The 19,613-nt window shown below is 41.6% G+C and overlaps 1 protein-coding gene across 1 annotated transcript in view; it reads left to right on the top strand.

Moving 5' to 3' along the window:
- The window catches only part of pnpla8 (patatin like phospholipase domain containing 8), a 54,696-nt gene extending 45,656 nt beyond the window's left edge, over positions 1-9,040 (top strand). Inside the window, exons 9-10 of the mRNA XM_033037704.1 lie at positions 3,127-3,322; positions 8,176-9,040. Coding sequence (XP_032893595.1) covers positions 3,127-3,322; positions 8,176-8,450 — 471 coding nt within the window. The 3' untranslated portion in view covers positions 8,451-9,040. The remainder of the gene's footprint in view (positions 1-3,126; positions 3,323-8,175) is intronic.
- The last annotated feature ends 10,573 nt before the right edge of the window (positions 9,041-19,613 follow it).

The following is a 19,613-nucleotide window of genomic DNA, read 5'->3' as shown; positions in this document are numbered from 1 at the left end:
CAGATCAAGGCCTTGCCCTCACCAATATTGAGGCTGGCTTCCAACGTGCCCTGAAAACTGGTGTTGCTCTCATCGATCTGTCATCAGCTTATGACGCCGTGTGGAGACATGGTCTGTTGCTGAAAGCTTCCAGAATCTTGAAGTGCCAAACCACCATGCGTGCCCTCTCATCCATCCTCAGCAACCGTAGATTTAGGGCTCTCTTGGGAACCAGACCAGCTCTGTCAAGACCCTGAATCATGGTCTTCCCCAGGGCTCTGTCCTAGCTCCCCTACTCTTCAACATTTATGTGAGTGACATGCCAACTACCTCGTCCATTAAGTTTGGATATGCTGATGACCTTGCTCTCTAGCTTTCCAGTTCTCTCTTGCTTCCCATCACATTCATTCCCTCTGCCTGGAATTGCCTTGGTTTTTAAGGAGGACGGAGGCGTGATGCGGGTAGGCCAATCCAAAAACAGCGAATTGGATTATTAAATCCAAGATGTTGGATGCTCCAGAGATGCTGCCTGACCACTGAGTTTGAGCATTTGTGTCTATCTTCAGTGTAAACCAACATCTGCAGTTCCTTCCACCAGCTAATTCGCCACAGCTGTGGCCTCGGCTCAGTCTAGAGCACTATCCAGGGTGCCAGTGTTTACCAGGGTGCCAGTGTTTACCAGCGGCCAGGCACTGTTCATGGTGTTTGTCATTGACTTCTGGCTTGTGCCGGTGACGGAGATCGGAGTGACACACTGGGAAGGAGGTGCCATCACAATAGTTATGTTTGACATAAAGTTTCTCTGGACTTGCACTTCACTTTTCTGAGCAAACCATAGAAACTGAACAAAAAGTAACATAAAAATCTTTAAAAGATCAGCAACTGACTGTCTCCTTCAGTTGTTTACCAGTGTTTGCTGAAGCCTCCAGTGTAAAAGTTACATTTAATTGAGATTCATGATCATGGCGGTTTATGGGGATCATTTCAAGAAGGAAATGAGAAAACAAGATGGCAGATACTGTGTACGCAACGTGTTTATTTAGTTTGAAACCAGGCTAACACAAGAATATTAGTTTTTAGATATCTATGCTTCATATTTGATAAGGAAATATAAAGTATGTTTCATGTTGACAGAAGTTTAGATAATTTAGTTGTCTGCCTGAGATTATGGAGCAACAGTTGAATAGTATCTTTTCCTCCTCACCATAAACTGAATTTTCTAGACACTGAATCAATATCTCTCTTTGGTTGCTGAGGATAAATCAAACCATGGGCAGTTTTGAAGGCCTGGATGAATCTGACTACAATATCCACTTCATCACCAAGGTTCTGCAACATTGTCAATTTTCTGTCCACAATTCAGCTCCTACACTGAAACCATTACATTTCCCTTTGTTCACATTGGTTCTATTTTGTCTGGAGTGGAAGTGTCAAAAATCAGGGTATAGCTTTAAGGTCAGAGGGGGACCGTTTAAAGGAAATGTGAGGTGAAGTGACCAATTAAATTTTTTGAGATGATTGCCCATATTTTGACACATTCATACAGCATGGAAACAGCCCCTACGGCCCAATTTGCCCAGGCCGACAAGATGCTCCATCTACACTAGTCCCTGCTGTCCAAGTTTGACCCTTATCCCTCTACACCTTTCCTTTCCATGCACCTGTCCAAAATGTCTTTCAAATGTTTTATTGTAACTGCCTTAACGACGTCCTCTGGCAGCCTTTTCCATATACCCATCCTCATCTGTGTGAAAAAGGTTGACCCTGAGGTTCCTATTAAATCTTTCCTCTCTCATCTTAAATCTATGTCCTCTGGTTCCTGATTCCCCTTCTCTCGATAAATTACATCTATTTCCCTCATGATCTTATACACCTCTGTAAGTTCACCCCACATCCTTATGATCTCCAAGGAATAAAATTCTAGCCTGCCCAGCCTTTCCCTGTAGCTTAGGTCCTCAAGTCCTGGCAATATCCTTGTAAAACCTCTCTGCATCCTTTCCAGCTTAACATCTTTCCTATAGCAGGGTGACCAAAACTCGAACACAATACTCCAAATGTGGCCTTACAACTGTAACATATCCTAACTTCTATACTTAATATCCTGACTGATGAAGGCCAACGTGCCAAAAGCCTTCTTGACCACCCCATCTACCTGTGATGCCACTTTCAAGGAGCTATGTGCCTGCTCCTAGATCCTTCTGCTCAACAGCACTTCCCAGAGCCCTGCCATTCACTGTGAAGGTCCTGCCCTGGTTTTACTTCCCAAAATGTAACACCTTTCACTTATTTGCACCTAACATCATTATTCATTTTGCCAAGATGGCTGAAGAGTGGTTAATGGTCTCAGACCTCTGAGGGTTCTCCTTGTTTTCATATTCTCCAGCAGCCTCCACCTCTCTGTGACCTCCTCTGACGTAATCTGAGATCGTTAATCTTCAAAAATTCTTGTCTCTGGGATTAATGTACAAGATTACAAGATCTACATAAATTTAAGTAATTGTATTAGCCACACATCTTGGCCGGATAAAACTAAAATCATAATCATTTTGGTTTTGATACAGTACCCTTAAGAGTGTTTTGAAATGGTATGTCATCGATCTATAAGATACCAGATGTTATTTATAATCCAAGATTGACATTCACCATCTTTATATCGGATTTATCGGAGCTTCTATTTTAATGCTTCAATCACAAGACTCCATAGACTTTAGATAGTGCTTATCTATTTTGAGTTGGATAAACCAAGAGATCAGAAATATTTTAAATCCTAGTTTGCAGCTGGCCTTTCATTTGCTGAGAATGAATTTTAGAAAAAATCTGTTCAGATTATTTGGTAAATATTATTAATTGACAAAGGCAGCTGGAAACACTATTTCAAATCACAAATGCCAAATTTCAATTCTCTCACACTGATGATAAAGGCGAGGTTTTCCTGTAGTTGAAGAGATGAGAAGAGCCAGTGTTTCCACCTTTGGTGAAAATCCTATGACTCGCAAGGAGAGAGGGTGAGGACAGTTTAGATCTCAAGCTCCATGACCTACCTATGCTACGAGAGAGCCTTTAAAATGTTGTAACTTCAAGAAAAAGCCAGTGTGGTATGTAAAATGTATTGTCATAATAACTAAACCTTTTTTCCCTCTCCATTAGGATGGTGGCTTGCTCATCAACAATCCTTGTGCACTGGCCATACACGAGTGCAAACGCATTTGGCCAAACACACCCTTTCAATGTGTGATCTCACTTGGAACGGGACGCTTTGAAACATTGGGGAAAAACAACGTGACTTACACAAGTCTTAAAACCAAACTGACTAACGTAATAAGCAGTGCAACTGATACAGAAGGTTAGTGACTAAAACGTTGATTTCTGAAGGTAATTTAAAATAACTTCAATAGCTTTAAATAACTTCAATAGCAGATTTACCTTGTGAAAGATCCACCCAACATAGCTGCCTTTTGAAACAGTTTAAAATGAAAAACAATTATTTTGGTGATCATTTTGACAATAATGCAAAGTGGTGAGTTGTTAAAAGATGGGATGATTATTGAAAAGCTGTATGTATCTGTACCTGTGTAAAATGTACGATAACTTTAGTGGAATCCTTCCCGAACACAGATCTCACTGGACTCTTACTGCACAAGTGGCAAAGGCTAGGTTTTGCGGGATATTAATGACAAACATGGACTCAATGAGAATATAAGTATGCACAGCACAATCCACGATAAGCACTGCTTTCATAAATGAAATTATTTTATAGCCATGTCGATTTTAAACATTAGCAGCCGTTTAAAGCTACAATTTGCATTCGGAATATGTTAAAGGGGGCCCTCATTTGTTTAAATGTTTTAAATCTTTTCAGCTGGACTATCCATCACTGCCTCCTTTTGTTGAATTATTCTAGTCATATTAATAATACAGTGTTACAACCACCTTAAACAATTGTACACTTTTAATTCCATTCATTTTTCCTTAAACTGTCTTGAGATTCTCACAGGTCACTGCCACACACAAAGCTTCAAATTAATGTCCTCATTAGGTCAGAAATTGCATACACTCACATATGAATATCAAGATATTCTAATTTAAGATTGGTCCACCAGCAAGACATCTCTGCGAAACAAACTGTAATTTCAGAACCTTCAGTTCCAAAGTAAAAACACCAAACAAACCGGCTGAAATAAGATCTCAAACAGGCATAAGATAAATAACCTTCGAAGACCAGTTTCTTGGTGTAATTAATTGGATACCCTTCTTAAAGGCAATACCCACTTTAATTTTCCTTCCACGTTGTTTCTGAATACTGGAAACTACCTTTTATCCCCCAGCCCACTATTATCTAAATGATTTTTCAAAAAATGATGGTGTTTCTTCACCATTCCTATAATATTTCATGCAGCACAACAGCTCGTGGAGATCTATTTGAGATTTGTTGCAATTAACTGGCTGACATTTTGTTATCTCTGGAACTGCATTGTGGGCCCATTGAGACACATTCACAGATTATCAGATATTTTCTTTTTTCAATTTTCATAGGGTTTAAATATAATACACTGTTCTTAAACGTCCACGATGCACAAAAAAACAGAATGAATAAGACAAAATAATGAAACTCAGTAAATAACTTGACTGTTTAAAGTGCAAGAATGTCAATTGGTTGCAGGCATTAATAAAATGCAAGAGAACTATGACAAATTGCGGTTCATTTCTACCTTGATCTTTATTATCAGAAAAGATTCAATTTTTCAGTGGTGTTCTTTCATTGTTTTTTTTCAATAATATCATCCTTCAGGATCCATGTAATCTTCTTGTGCAATTCAGTTAAAAGCATGCTTCATCAGTGATTCGATCCAAAATGACTTTAATATGTGCACATTACTGATAAGAATATTTTTCCATTTGAATGGTTTTATTGGCAATTAAGAATTATTTCCACAACATTGCAGTACTGAGGAATATAATTTAATTTGCAGTTCATTTTGAATTAATGTATCTCAGATTCAAGATCTGATTATTCAGTTTGCAGCAAGTCTAATCCATTAACATCACCTACCCCACTGCATTTATCGGATCACAAAATGCATATCCAGAATTGCACCCTGCGTTTTGTTACGTCAAGCCAGAAAATACTTATAATAATGAATTTAATATTTACTATGACATTTTGCCGTTCATTGTTCATGTTTGTGTTCATGAATAGTTTGGTATCTAGAGCTTACAGGTTGGATACCAGTGACTGTCTCCATTTATCATTTACTTGTAACTTGCCTTACCACCCTAAAGGTATTGCTGTGGATGGACACATTTAGATAATTATAGCGGATGGTATACTGCTGGGATTGCTCATTCGTGCAGTTGTAACTATTTGTACATCTTCGAAGCAGACAGACACTTTTTATTGTATGTCTGTAATGGAAGCAAATCTTGTATAATGCAAGCCACTCACCCCCTGTAGTGGATGCCTGCTGAGATATTTTCAAACACTGGCATTGCAAGTTGATGCATGCTGCCAATTGCTCTGTCTCCCCCTCCCTGTCCCCTTATCCAGGGCAGATATTGCAGTAGATAGGGGTGTAGCAGGCTAACAATAATCAGAGTTGGCATAAGAAGGTAATTTTCAACAGGTTCGGTGCTGAATCCGCGACAATTTACTTGGATGGAGAGAGATACACTGGAGAGATATTTTCTAATGATACTAAGACAGTGGGTAACAAGGACAGATAATCCAAAAAGAGATATAGATAGGTTGTGAGTGGGCAAGAAGTTGGCAAATGCAATATAATATGAGGTTATCTGCTTTGTAAGAAAGAACAATAAAGCAAATCAATATTTAAACAGAACAAGGCTTCAAAATATGGTGCTGCAATGGCATTCTAGGGACGCTGGTACATGAAACAAGAACATTGCATGCAAGTACAGCAAGTAATTGGGCTAATGGAATGTTGATCTGAATTGCAGAAGGAATGGAGAGTTTGAGGCTACTTTGCAGGGTGCTGAAGTAACCTTTTCATAGCAAAAGGATTTGAGTATAAGAGCAGGGAGGTTCTACTGCAGTTGTACAGGGTCTTGGTGAGACCACACCTGGAGTATTGCGTACAGTTTTGGTCTCCTAATCTGAGGAAAGACATTCTTGCCATTGAGGGAGTACAGCGAAGGTTCACCAGACTGATTCCTGGGATGGCAGGACTTTCATATGAAGAAAGACTGGATAGACTCGGCTTGTACACGCTGGAATTAAGAAGATTGAGGGGGGATCTTATAGAAACTTACAAAATTCTTAAGGGGTTGGACAGGCTAGATGCAGGAAGATTATTCCCGATGTTGGGGAAGTCCAGAACTAGGGGTCACAGTTTAAGGATAAGAGGGAAGTCTTTTAGGACCGAGATGAGAAAATCATTTTTTACACAGAGAGTGGTGAATCTGTGGAATTCTCTGCCACAGAAGGTAGTTGAGGCCAGTTCATTGGCTATATTTAAGAGGGAGTTAGATGTGGCCCTTGTGGCTAAGGGGATCAGGGGGTATGGAGAGAAGGCAGGGATGGGATACTGAGTTGGATGATCAGCCATGATCATATCGAATGGTGGTGCAGGCTCGAAGGGCCGAATGGCCTACTCCTGCACCTATTTTCTATGAAAAAAAACAAAAAACTTGATGAGCCTGGTGCCTCAGAGGACATGGGTTTAGGGTGAAGATGAAAAGATTTAATAGGAACCTGAGGTGTACCCTTTTCACATAAAGGGTGTTGGGTGCATGGAACAAGCTGCCAGAGGAGGTAGTTGAGTCAGGGACCATCCCAACATTTAAGAAACAGCTGGACAGGTACATAGATAGGACAGGTTTGGAGAGATATGGACCAAACACAGGCAGGTGGGATTAGTGTAGCTGGGACATGTTGGCTGGTGTGGACAGGTTGGGCTGAAGGTCCTGTTTCCACAATGTTTCACTCTGACTCCATGACTAACAGCCTTTGTTCAGTATTGGAGAAAGGCTGAGCACGGTCGGCCTCTATTTCTTGGGGGAGAGTCCTCAGCCACAGTCAAGAAGGCCACATGCAATCTGACTCCCAACAACTCTGTTCGAATTCTAAAAAAAATAGTTCCAACTTGAAAATCTATTTTGTCAATGCCAATGCTAAACTTGCTCCATGTCAGAGGTGGTAGTTTCACAGTAGGTTAAATGTATGGACTTACCCGTAGCTGCTTCAGCTCACTATTGGAGCAATTTTTCTTTCTGCAAGATTGTTTGAATTCAGTTAAACAGATGGAGTGAAGGGTTCTGACAATGGCAATGGTTTTTAATGCCATTACCCGTGGCTGTTTTATCCCAGATTAGGGTCGGAGGTAGAATCATAAAAAGACAAGAATAAGGGTTTTTGCAGAGGAGATGAGATGGAGCATAGGACAGTGTTAACAGAGACCTCATGATAGAGTGGATAAATTGTAGTCAAAAATCCATCAAACAGGAGTTCAAAATTGCCAATGATCTGGAGGTAGAATAATAAATCCACAAATCAAAATACTGTGCAGCATTGTACAGAGGTCTCCCTTGATGGGTATGAGGGCTATTGTACAAGGGGATGCACTGATACGTAGCGCTGTATTTAGACACTGGCGTGTAACAACATCAGGGGGTGTGTAACAACATCTGGGTTTAATATGTATAGGAAGGAACTGCAGATGCTGGTTTACACCAAAGATAAACACAAAAAGCTAGAGTAACACAGCGGGTCAGGCAGCATCTCTAGACAAAAGGAATATGTGACTTTTCGGGTCGACCCTTCAGACTGAAAGTCAAATGGTCATCGAACAGACTGAATAAGGTCTTGACCTGAAATGTCACCTATTCCTTTCCTCCAGAGATGCTACCTGACCTGCTGAGTTACTCCAGCATTTTGTGTCCCATCTCTGGCTTTAACGTGTTAGGTTAATGTTAGGAATGATCATTGTGATAATGTAACCCACATGCAAAATATTCTTTAATCTGTAGAAATTAAACATCATTTAGTTCATTAAGTTTATTTTCAGTGCTGTGGAAACTGTGATGGACTGATACTCTGGCTTTAAACACATTGCACAAAGTAGTGCATAGAAACTAATGCAATGTGCACACCTAGCTTTGATTCTGCATGTACCGTCTGATTCAGTTTTGCTTTTGCCTTTCTTAGTCCCTCTGTAATATCCTTTCCAACATTTATTTCAGAAGTTCACACCATGCTTGATGCTCTTCTGCCGGCTGACACCTACTTCCGTTTCAATCCTTTCTTGAGTGAGGATATCGTTTTGGATGAAAACCGTAAAGAAAAGCTGAATCAGCTCCAAATGGATGGAACTCAGTACCTTGAACGGAACGAACCTAAGCTCAGGAAGGCTGCTAAAATACTTTGTCAGGAGAAGGACTTGCTTCAGAAAGTATCCGACTGGTTTAAATTAAAAGCAGATATGTACGAAGGTCTTCCTCTGACTTCCAAGTTGTAATTTAAAATTCTCAATTTCTAAGTTCCAGTTAGCAGTCACATCAATGTAATTCCATCGTACTGATATTCAATCCATGCTAAAAAGCTTAAAAACAATCAGGAATCTGAGCTGATACTGAATTAGCTCTGTTTTGTAAGTAGCAGTGCTGCTTATCCTGTAGATTATTCATCAAGTTTCATTCTCATCATGCTTGTAAAATGTGCTTCCTATGAGTGCAACTGGTGCTCCCGTAATGCTCAGCGTATTTTGTGAATATAGTGAATCTATTTTGCTTTGGTTGAGTTCATTCTTTTTTGTGCCATAACTATATTTATAGATGTGAAAATATTAAACATTGTTTAAGCTGTAACACAATCATGCTGTTTGAAAGTATAATATTTTAATCTACCCTGAAGAATTATTCTACCACACCACAAAATTTTCAATCCCTGCCCAGTATAGTTTGAAAACTGTATAAACATCAGCAATTTGAGCATAGTCTATCTACCATTCGGCAAATAATTCAGTTACCCTGTTTACTGAAATAATTGTAAGATACTGTAACGTCCACTTTCTCATGCATATGAATAAACTTCCTAGTTTAAAATTAATCCAATGTTTATGCACATTCTCGGTTGGTGGTGGGACTTTATCAATGTTTTTATTCTCCCTTTCAGGTTAATCCTTTTGTCGTTGCTACATATCTCAGTTATGTAACCCTTATTTACATTATTGCATTCTGTTAGCCTCTGCAACTAGTTGCTTAAAAAAGGATCACAATCCCATGTATCTGGAAAAGATCCAACCTGAAACATCACCTATCCATTTAGAAACATTGAAAATAGGTGCAGGAGTAGGTCATTCGGCCCCCCGAGTCAGCACCGCCATTCAATATGATCATGGCTGATCATCCAAAATCAGTACCCCGTTCCTGCTTTCTCTCCATATCCCATGATTCCATTTGCCCTAAGATCTATATCTAACTCTCTTTTGAAAACATCCAGTGAATTGGCTTCCACTGTCTTCTGTGGCAGAGAATTCCACATATTACCAACTCTCCAGCCTGACCCGCTGAGTTACTCCAGCATTTTGTGTCTCGCAATCTCATTGTCCACTTTGCCCACTTCTGACTGGCTCAATGGCATAATAATTCAGATTGAGAATGTTGTTTTATTTTTTAGCTTTCCTTAGCTGGAATGTGAGGAGTGGATGGGTTAAGGGCCTGTCCCACTTTCACGAGGTAATTCACGAATTCTCCCGAGTTTTCCCCTTGATTCAAACTCGCAGAATGTTCGTAACGAGTCCGTAGGAGTTAGTGGATATATCGTAGCGGCCCGTTATGCTAGCCGTAGGTACTCGTGGCATCAGGTAAGTCGGAACGTTTTTTCCAGCCCGATAAAAAATGTCCACAAGTTTTTTAAAAAATGGTCGGGATGAAAGAAATTGCAACTTTTTACTCGTTAGGAGGGCATTGAAATAGTCGTGGGAATTCGTAGACATACTGGTAGGAGTTCGTAAACATAGTCGTGGAAGGTCGTAGGAGTTTGTAGATTACCACGATCTTGATTTTTTTTTTAGGTCCTTTAAACTCGGCAGAGGTTTTGAATTAAGACGTGAAAGTGGGACAGGCCCTTTTAGCTTCTGGAATGCTGATCGGAATACTCGAATCTGAGGTACAATCAGAACCGAAAATGTTCCAGGTCTGGCCAACTCATTGCTCTTCAGTAACAATTGAAAATATCCAATGCAGTTGGCTTCATCAATGTAAGATGTGATATGCATATTTTTATTAAACTTCAGTGTAGTTTCTGCAGCCTTTACTTGAATATGGTCTGTTTCTCCATGCCTTTGATGTTAATCCACATGGCTTTGCCTTCATTGCACCTTGTTTCATCACATATAAAGCCATTTCAAGTCTGATTATGAATCTGGTTTGAATGGGTGGTGTTATAGGGAATGTAGTGCCAGAGGAGGTAGCTGGGGCAGATACTATAACAACATTTAAAAGACACTTTAGACAGGTACATAAATAGGAAAGGTTTAGAAGGATATCGGCCAAATGAGGGCAAATGAGACTAGCTTAGATGGGTCATCTTGACCAGTGTGTATGTTTAGTTTATTGTCACGTGTTCCAAGGTACAGTGAAAAGCTTTTTGTTGCGTGTTATGCAGTCAGCAGAAAGACAATACATAATTACAATTGAGCCGTCCACAGTACACGGTGTACCTCACGGTTCATCCATGGTTTCCGATTGGGGAGCGCTCGGATTGTCTTCTTCGGCACACACTCCTCTATGCGCTTGCTGATGAAGTCAGTCACGGTAGTGGAGTACTCATTCAAGTTGGCTGCAGAATCTCTGAATATGGACCAGTCCACTGACTCAAAGCAGTTGTGTGGGATGTCATCAGTGTCCGCCAACCAGCATTTAATACTCTCTGTGCCAGATCCTCCTGCTTCAGTGTTTGTAGACAGGAAGTAGACACACAGCTAGATGTTCAGATTTTTGTAAATGTGGCCGAGAAATAGAGCAGCATGCGTTTTTTACCGATGTGTAGCAGTGGTCGAGGGTGTTCTGGCCCCTGGTAGGACAAGGGACATGCTGATAGTACTTTGGCAGTATGCCCCTGAGGTTGGCTTGATTGAAGTCTCCAGTTACAGTGACCAGGGCTTCAGGGTGTTTTGTCTCAAGATTATTGATAGTGGGGTACAGTTCATTCACAGCCAGCTTGACGTCCGCATGCGGAGGAATGTAGATGGCTGTCAGGAGATGGGCAGAAGGGCCTATTTCCATGCTGTATGACTCTGACTAATTGCAATGCCTAAATCTCACCCTCTAAACTACACACTTGTGTTTTCCTGGACTTAGCTTAGCATTTGGTATGCTTTCCCATGAATGAGAGCATAAATGGCATCCATCCTAAAAAGGGTAATTGGAGCATATCTAATATCAAGAGAATGCATTACTGCTTGCTGCAGAGAGGGAATTGGGCATAATCCTCGGCCTCCCCAATGGTGCTGCTGCTGTGATTGCAGCCTAGGTGCCCAGAACCTGATGTGAACCCTCCTTCTTTCCTCCCCCACCATTGCTGGTGTGTCGCAGCAGTGCATCCACAGCTCTGCGTGGAGAGGCAGCCTGTAGGGACAGTTGTTGTGAGAAATAGGGCAAGCCAGCTGCTCTGGGTTGCTGAGTACATGCATCTGGGGCATTGCTGCGTACCTGCATCGGATATTCCCAGATCCTATATTTAAGAAGAAGTTAGATGTGGCACTTGTGGCTAAAGGGATCGGGGGTATGGAGAGAAGGCAGGTACAGGATACTGAGTTGGATGATCAGCCATGATCATATTGAATGGTGGTGCAGGCTCGAAGGGCCGAATGGCCTACTCCTGCACCTATTTTCTATGTTTCTATCGTGCGTCCTCTCGTTAACTGTTGGACGATGGAAGTTGAGCTTCTTGCCCTCGGGAAATCTTTGGGCTGAAGAGGAGGAGACGGCAGCTTCCACCACATCCTGCAGCAGAGACCGTTGGATCTGGGCGGACTGTCAACATGTGGACCAGGTTCTGCCAGACCCCAGCAACCCTGGGGTACAACCTATCTTTGAGGGGTCTCGGGACTCCTTGACCTGCCTAACACAGGCAGCCTCACAACAATGATCCATGGATGATTCTTTGCTGAGGGGGCCTTAGTGGGTGAGAGGAATTTGTGACCGGTTCCTGGCACAGAAGCGCACAATCCTGAGGAGGTGTATTTTAAAATGCGGAGTTTGGTTTGGAGGTTAGAGATACAGAGAGTCCACACCGACCATCGAACACCCCTTCACGAGTTCTATGTAATCCCATGTTCGCATCCTACACACGAGGGGCAATTAACAGAAGCCAATTAACCTACAAGCCTGCACGTCTTTGAAATGTGGACGGATACTCCGCACTCGGAGAAAACCCATGCGGTCACAGAGAGAAAGTTCAAACTCACCCCACAGTCAGCACCTGTAATCTGGATCGAACCCGGGTCTCTGGCACCGCTGCAGGGTACTGCTGCAGAGGGTTATATATCTGTGAACGTTTGCAATGGAGGATCAAGTGCACTGTGCAAGGTACCAGTGTGTTATACCTGCTGATATTCATGTGACTACAGATGATGCTGAGAGTGCATTGAGTCCGTGCTGAAAGCAATGTGACGGGCTGTCACATTCTTCATCCCACATGCCTGGGGTTTGAAAGTGATAATTATTCCCATCAAGTTACCGATCCAAGCTTTGTGAACTTTCATCTAAAAATCCCAACTATATAACATTTTAAATTATCGCCTATTTCCAAGGTTTGTGAGGGGATGAGCAGAGAATAGATTTCTTCTGTGCAGATATTTTTTCTAAGCTGTATTGCCTTGGAGGACTGAGGATCACTATTTCAAATCATTGCAATTGCCAATACAAAAGAAGCTCTTTTAAAAAAAAAAAAAAAAGTGCAAGCAAATCGAACTCAACTTGTCGGATTATACTGAACGCTGTAATAGGCTTCCACTTTTCTAAAAGCATTGAAAGTATCTGGAGAAACACTATGTTTTAACTGGATGGGGATCAATGTTCTAATGAAATATTTGATGCTGTTTGCCTTCATAGAAGCTGCCTGGCCTGTTGAGGATTTCAGGGGTTATCTATTTTTTGTGTGTGGAAGCAGTGTTGGCCACGACTACAAACTGAAATGGATGGGCTCCGCGAAAAGCCCTTCCTCGTGCTCCTTGACAATAAACACAGGGTTCCTGGCAGGGTTCCCAAACACTTCTTTATGCACAACTAATATCTGTAGCTTGGCACATCAAATTCCTCATCAAACCCCTCTGCTGCAGAACCACTACGCAATCTTGGGCAAACTGGCACACAGGCTACTCTTACCTCAGGCCATGCTGCAAGTTGGTTTGTTGCAGCTGTTTTTAAGTTTATTGTTATCTCGTTGTAGAAATGCTTCTTTGTTACAGAAGGCTGTGGAGACAAAGTCAGTGGATGTATTTAAGGCAGAGATGGATAGATTCTTGATTAGTACGGGCGTCAGAGGATCTGGGGAGGAGGCAGGTTAGGAAGGAGAGATAGATCGGCCATGATTGAATGGCGGAGTAGACTTGATGGGTCGAATAGCCTAATGCTACGCCTATCACTTATGATCTTATGATATGTGTGGTTGATTGATTATCTGGAGGAGTGGGATATGGAGTGAAGTGCGATCTACTGTGCTGCCTTGTTATGAAGCATCTGACTCGTGCGTGTGAGATGCGATCGGTGGAGGTTGTTGATGGGTGAGTGATGGAGCTGTGGTGAGTTGAGCAATGTTCAATGTCTAAACACAATGAAATAGGGCATCTGAAGAGATCCAGGATGTGCATAACGCAACATTCTTGGGTATTTGAAGAAGCACACATACATGAACTCAGGGCCATAATAATAGGGGTGATATAATTAGATGATTAATAAGGGAGGGGCAATGACCCAGCCTACAATATCATAAATTTATAAATTATAGGAGCAGAGTTAGGCCATTCGGCCCATGGTCTACTCCGCCATTCAATCATGGCTGATCTATCCTTCCCTCTTAACCTTATTCTCCTACCTTCTCTCCATAACCCCTGACACCTGTACTAATCAAGAATCTATTAATTTCTCCCATAAAAATATCTATTGGCCTCCACAGCTTTCTGTGACAATGAATTCCACAGATTCACCATGTCCTTGCTAATGGTCTTTGTAAGTATACAGATCTTGACCACTTGTATGAGTTCAGTTAACTTTTCATCAAGTCAAGAATGTTTGTCATATGTACTGAAAATGGAACAATGAATTTCTTACTTGCAGCAACTTAACAGGTTTATAAACGCAGTACTCAATAGATAACATAATTTAAAAAAAACATTAAATAGTTAAATTACAAAAACAATATTAGTTGTTTGCTAATGAACAGCTAGTAAAGTTACAACTAGCAATTGCTGGCTGCTTCAGTTTCCTCCCAAATCCCAAAGATGCGTTGGTTGTTTTGTGAAAATGGTCAGTGCAAATTGCCCTGAGGGTGTAGGTAAGTGGTAGAATCTCTGGCATGGTGAGGAGAATGTGGGGAGAATCAGATGAGATTGCTGTAGGTAGGTTCTTGATGGTGTCGACATGGAGTCAGAGTTGTAATGTAACGAAATGGGTCCTTCAGACCACAGTGCCCATGTCCACCATTTTGCCCATCTACACTATTCACCTGCATTAGGTCGGTATCCTCTGCGCATTGCCTATTTAAATGATGGTCTAAATCTCTCCACCACCTCCTCTAGCAGCGAGTTCCTGACAACAACTACTCTGCATAATAAGACTTTCCCCCCAAATTTCCTTTAAAACGACTTTCTCTCTACTTAAACCCATGCCTTTGTGTTTTCAACGTCCCTACACCTGGGGGAAAAGATTCTGATTTCTGACTCTACCTATGCCTCATATTACATACCTTAATCAGATCACCTTGAGGCTTCATATAGGGAAAACAAATCCAGCCAATCTACTACTCATAACTAAAATCCTTTTCAGGCAACAGGTGGCACGGTGGCACAGTGGTAGAGTTGTTGTCTTACAGCGCGATAGACCTGGGTTCGATCCTGACTACGGGTGCTGTCTGTAAGAGGTTTGTATGTTTTCCCTATGACCATGTGGGTTTTTCCTGGGTGCTCTGCTTTCCTCCCCCAAGCAAAGACGTACAGGTTTGTAGGTTAATTGGCCTAGGCAAAGATTGTAAATTGTCCCCAGTGTGTAGGATCGTGCTAGTGTGACAGGATGGCTGGTCGGCACGGAGTCGGTGGGCCGAAGGGCCTGTTTCCACGTTGTATCACTAAATTAAACTAAACACACTTGAATCTCCTCTGCAATCTCTCCATTGCAAATACCACCTTCCCACAGTGTTGCCATCAAAAATGCCTCAATGGGGGCCAAAAGTGCCTGTTTCCATATGTATGGTTCTGATTCTGTGATACTTGTACTTTAGGAGAAGCATGTTAGCTTTGAGGAAGGTGACCTTACTTTACAAGGAGTTAACTGCTCATGTTGTTTTGCAGCCCTATTGATAGGTTGGGCTACCGATCAGCGCACAGGGAGCTAGCTGCTGGATTCCGAAATCATTACAATGAGCCGTCAGCACAAAGTTAGTGCTGACTTGTCAGGAGTGGATTAATTGTGTTTCACAATTACTGCTCTTGCTTATGTAGTCTATTGAATTTTGCTCCCAGTGTTTCCTGCTGGGGGAAAGTCAAACACGAGGCTTCATTAATGCCAGTCATGAATAAATCCAAACAGAATTTGGGAGAAGCATGTTTAGCCTGAGAGAGATTAGAAACCTGCTATACTAGTCTTTGAAGAAATGGCTCAGATAAAAGGGAAGGTAGAAAAGCCTCTGAGGGAGAAAGGGATGGGATACGAAGATAGAATTAGATCCAGATTAGTTTATTTTCTTGTACACCAGGGTGCAGTGACATTCCTTGCTCACATGAAGCTCATAGAGTACATGCAGTACTGATAAATGCACTGATCAATATAACGAGTGGAGAACAGTAGAAAGGTGTGAGGTTGTTGTGTGATCTGAAAGTATTAAAAAGAGTTAGAGTACAATAACAGTTGAATGATTAGAGTTCAGTGTAAAGGAGCAGCTGGGAACTGGGTGTGGAACAGGTGATTAGTTCAGGAGCCTGATGGAGTGGGGAAGAAATTATTCTTAAGTCTGGATGTCTGAGCTTTCAAGCTATTCCATCTCCTCTCAGAAGGTAGAAGAGAGAAAAGGAAATGGCCAGGGTGACAGACATCCTTGGTGATACTTCCAGCATTCCTGATGCAATGCACGGTGAAGGTGGACTGGATGGAAGGACGTGACGAGCTTACTGTGTTCACCACTCTCTGCAGGTTTCAGGCAGACAAGAGCAGAGCAATGGCCATACCAGACTGAGATGCATCTGGTCAGAATATTTTGTCTAGCCTATCCGTCGAGTTAGATGGTCATTTGATGGTGGGGCAGTAAGCAGGAGAGATGTTGGGGGGGAGGAGGGGAGCTCACTATAGAGGTTGAAGTGTTTATTTGCTGTTTTAAGATTCTCCTCATGCCAAGCAATAGACAAACTACAGTACAAGCTGACAGTCTGCACAATGAGCGCTGCCTCACTAATTCTTTCAAACAGGGATTAGCTTTATACTGGGATGGGATTAGTTCTAATTGCTTTCAGAAATCCAGGTGGAAATTCCTAGGCCATTTCCCCTTTATTGACCAGGGCTTTACCTGTGTTTTTCGTGCGTGCCAGGAGAGTCGAGTGGAGAATAGCACATATTGCGTAGGGTGTTGTGATTGTGCAGACATTGTACATATGTTGATGATTTGTTTGGAGTGAAATCCAAGAGCAGCAACAGAAATGCTACTAGTAGACTCAACATTTTTTTTTTTTTTTTTTTTTTTTTTTTTTTAAATTTTATTAGAAGTACGGTAAATTACAATAACACACAACACATATATCTTAATACATTTTTTGTACCGCTTCATTTTTTTTTTAAGCTTTAAGAAAAAGATAGAAGTAAGGAAAGTAAAGAAGGTGCGCAAGAGTCGTGAAGTGCAAGAGAGTGTTGGGAAAAGAAAGCCCCTTAGAAAAGAAGTTAGAGAAGGAAGTAAAGTAAGAAAGTAGACCCTAGAAAAGAAAGAAAAAGAAAGTAAGGACAATCGCTCTATTATAACATTAAACTCCGCAGAAAGACTACCAACCAAGTCTGTTTTTGTTGTTTTACCTCCCATTGCCAGGTCCTGATACCATTTATTTATTTATTTATTTTTAAAATTACTATTGCACCTCATGCTTGTAATAGGTCCATAAACGTAGACCATGTCTTTTGGAATTGGTTTGCTTTACCTGCTAAGAGGAATCTCATCTCTTCCAGATGTAATGTTTCAAACATATTTGATGACTCAACATTATAATGTATCGGAAAATAAAACTGCCCGCTGCTCATAAACTGGGACAGTCTACTGCTTCATAAAATGATTGCAACCTGAACATTAGGATGGCAAGGTGGCGCAGCAGTAGAGTTATGCCCCTGTCCCACTTAGGAAACCTGAACGGAAACATCTGGAGACTTTGTGCCCCACCCAAGGTTTCCGTGCGGTTCCCGGAGGTTTTTGCCAGTCTCCCTACCTGCTTCCACCACCTGCAACCTCCGGCAACCACCTGCAACCTCTGGGAACCGCACGGAAACCTTGGGTGGGGCGCAAAGTCTCCTGAGGTTTCCGTTCAGATTTCCTAAGTGGGACAGGGGCATTACTGCCTTACAGCGCAAGAGACCCGGGGTCAATCCTGACTACGGGTGCTGTCTTCACGGACTTTGTGTGTTCTCCCCGCGACCATGTGGGTTTTCTCCCGGTGCTCCGGTTTCCTCCCACACCCCAAAGACGTACAGGTTTGTAGGATGCATATTTACAGATGCATATTTTGCTCTGCTAAAAATTCTCATCATTTCTCACCAGTACAGCTGTGTTGCAAATGTTACATTGGCCACTTTCTCCCTGACATGCTGGACTTGCCGGGTCTGTGGTATCTGCTACATTGCAATATATACTTTCGGAATAGTTCTGTTGGCTGAAAAATGCTTTGGAATACAAAAATGCTCTAAAGAAATACTGGGTTGGTCTTTCGGTGATTTAATGGGGAACATTTATTTTCCAATTTTACAGTGAGATTTAATGTTTTAAAAATTAACTTAAATTACTTCTGTGAAAATTGGATTTGAAGTGAAAAAAATGGATTGAAATTCCTATTACAACACAATCGAAAATTCCAGATAAATATAAAGATTTCTGCCCCTGACTGGCTCCACAAAGATGCAGCACTGAACGCTAAAAGAGATCCTTTTTCCCTGTGACTGTCAAACTGTACAACTCCTCCCCCTTCTGTCATGGGGTAGACTGACTCCCATTCCCTCTCTCTCCCCCCCCCACCCCCCCTTCCCCATCTTTGCACATCCCCAATCCTGGACTTTCCACTTTGATTTCATGTATCATGTAGCCTGTTATGTTTTATGACTGCAGGCAGACCAATTTCCCTCCTGGGATAAATAAAGTTCTGATGTATCGTATATGGAATGAGCTGCCGGAGGAAGTGGCAGTTCAAGAAGATACTTTGGTCAGCATGGATGAGTTGGGCCGAAGGGCCTGTTTCTGTGCTGCATGGCTCTCTGACCCTATAACACATGCACTCGCACGCACTGACATTGCACATGCATATTTGCACATGATCCCAAAGGCACTGGCAGAGTTTATTTCCTCATTTGATGCTTCTCAGAGGCATCTCATTCAAGGTTATTTGTGGTGCATTTACCCTGTCTTTTGCTTTCATTTTACTTCCATGAAGAGATATTCCCATCTTTTTAAATGCACCATTAAAGAGATTTGTGCTTATGCCTTTAAGCGCTGCTTATAGCTGATTTTATTTTTCAGCTCTTAATAATTGCTAAGCTGTCAAATCCACCCAAACTATTTCTGCATGATATTGAAAATCTAGACACGTGGGTTTATTGCCCAGAGTATGGCCAAACCGAACATACTTTTCCTTTCAAGATTCTACAATTTCTACGAATCTAGAGGCAAACATTGCATCTCCTGTTGTAATCACCACTCTGATCAAACCATAAACCTTATCTGATTTATTCCAAAGGACTGTATTTATTAATCCATCCACATACAATTTTAAATGCGAAAGAAGATTTAACTCCTAAATGCTTTACAGTGGCATCAAATCATCCAGATTATACCATGAATTCAAAAATCTATCAATAATTGTTGTCCGCTGGGCTTTGGTTTTTATGATCTATACAGCCATGTAACACAGTGAATTGCACATTTTGAAATAAATTCTGACAGATCAGATAGCAATGAAATCAACTGCAGCACACAAAACAAGTTTACTTTTGGTGGAATTAAGTTCCCTCTCTCATCCTAAAGAACAAAGTGCTGATTCTCTGCTCTTCAAATATGTTTGAACTTTGAAATAATTCAGGGAGCATCTGAATAGCAGTGTGCTGGGGAATATCTGTGTGTGTGTGTGTTGCATATTCTTTGTATCCTTCCATATCTCATTTCCTTCTCCCCTGACTCTGTCTGAAGAAGGGTCTCGTCCCAAAATATTCCTTCTCTACAGAGA

The sequence above is a fragment of the Amblyraja radiata genome, chromosome 19 (assembly GCF_010909765.2).
Source record: "Amblyraja radiata isolate CabotCenter1 chromosome 19, sAmbRad1.1.pri, whole genome shotgun sequence".
NCBI lineage: Eukaryota > Metazoa > Chordata > Chondrichthyes > Rajiformes > Rajidae > Amblyraja > Amblyraja radiata.
This window is presented reverse-complemented; position numbering and strand designations above follow the sequence as displayed.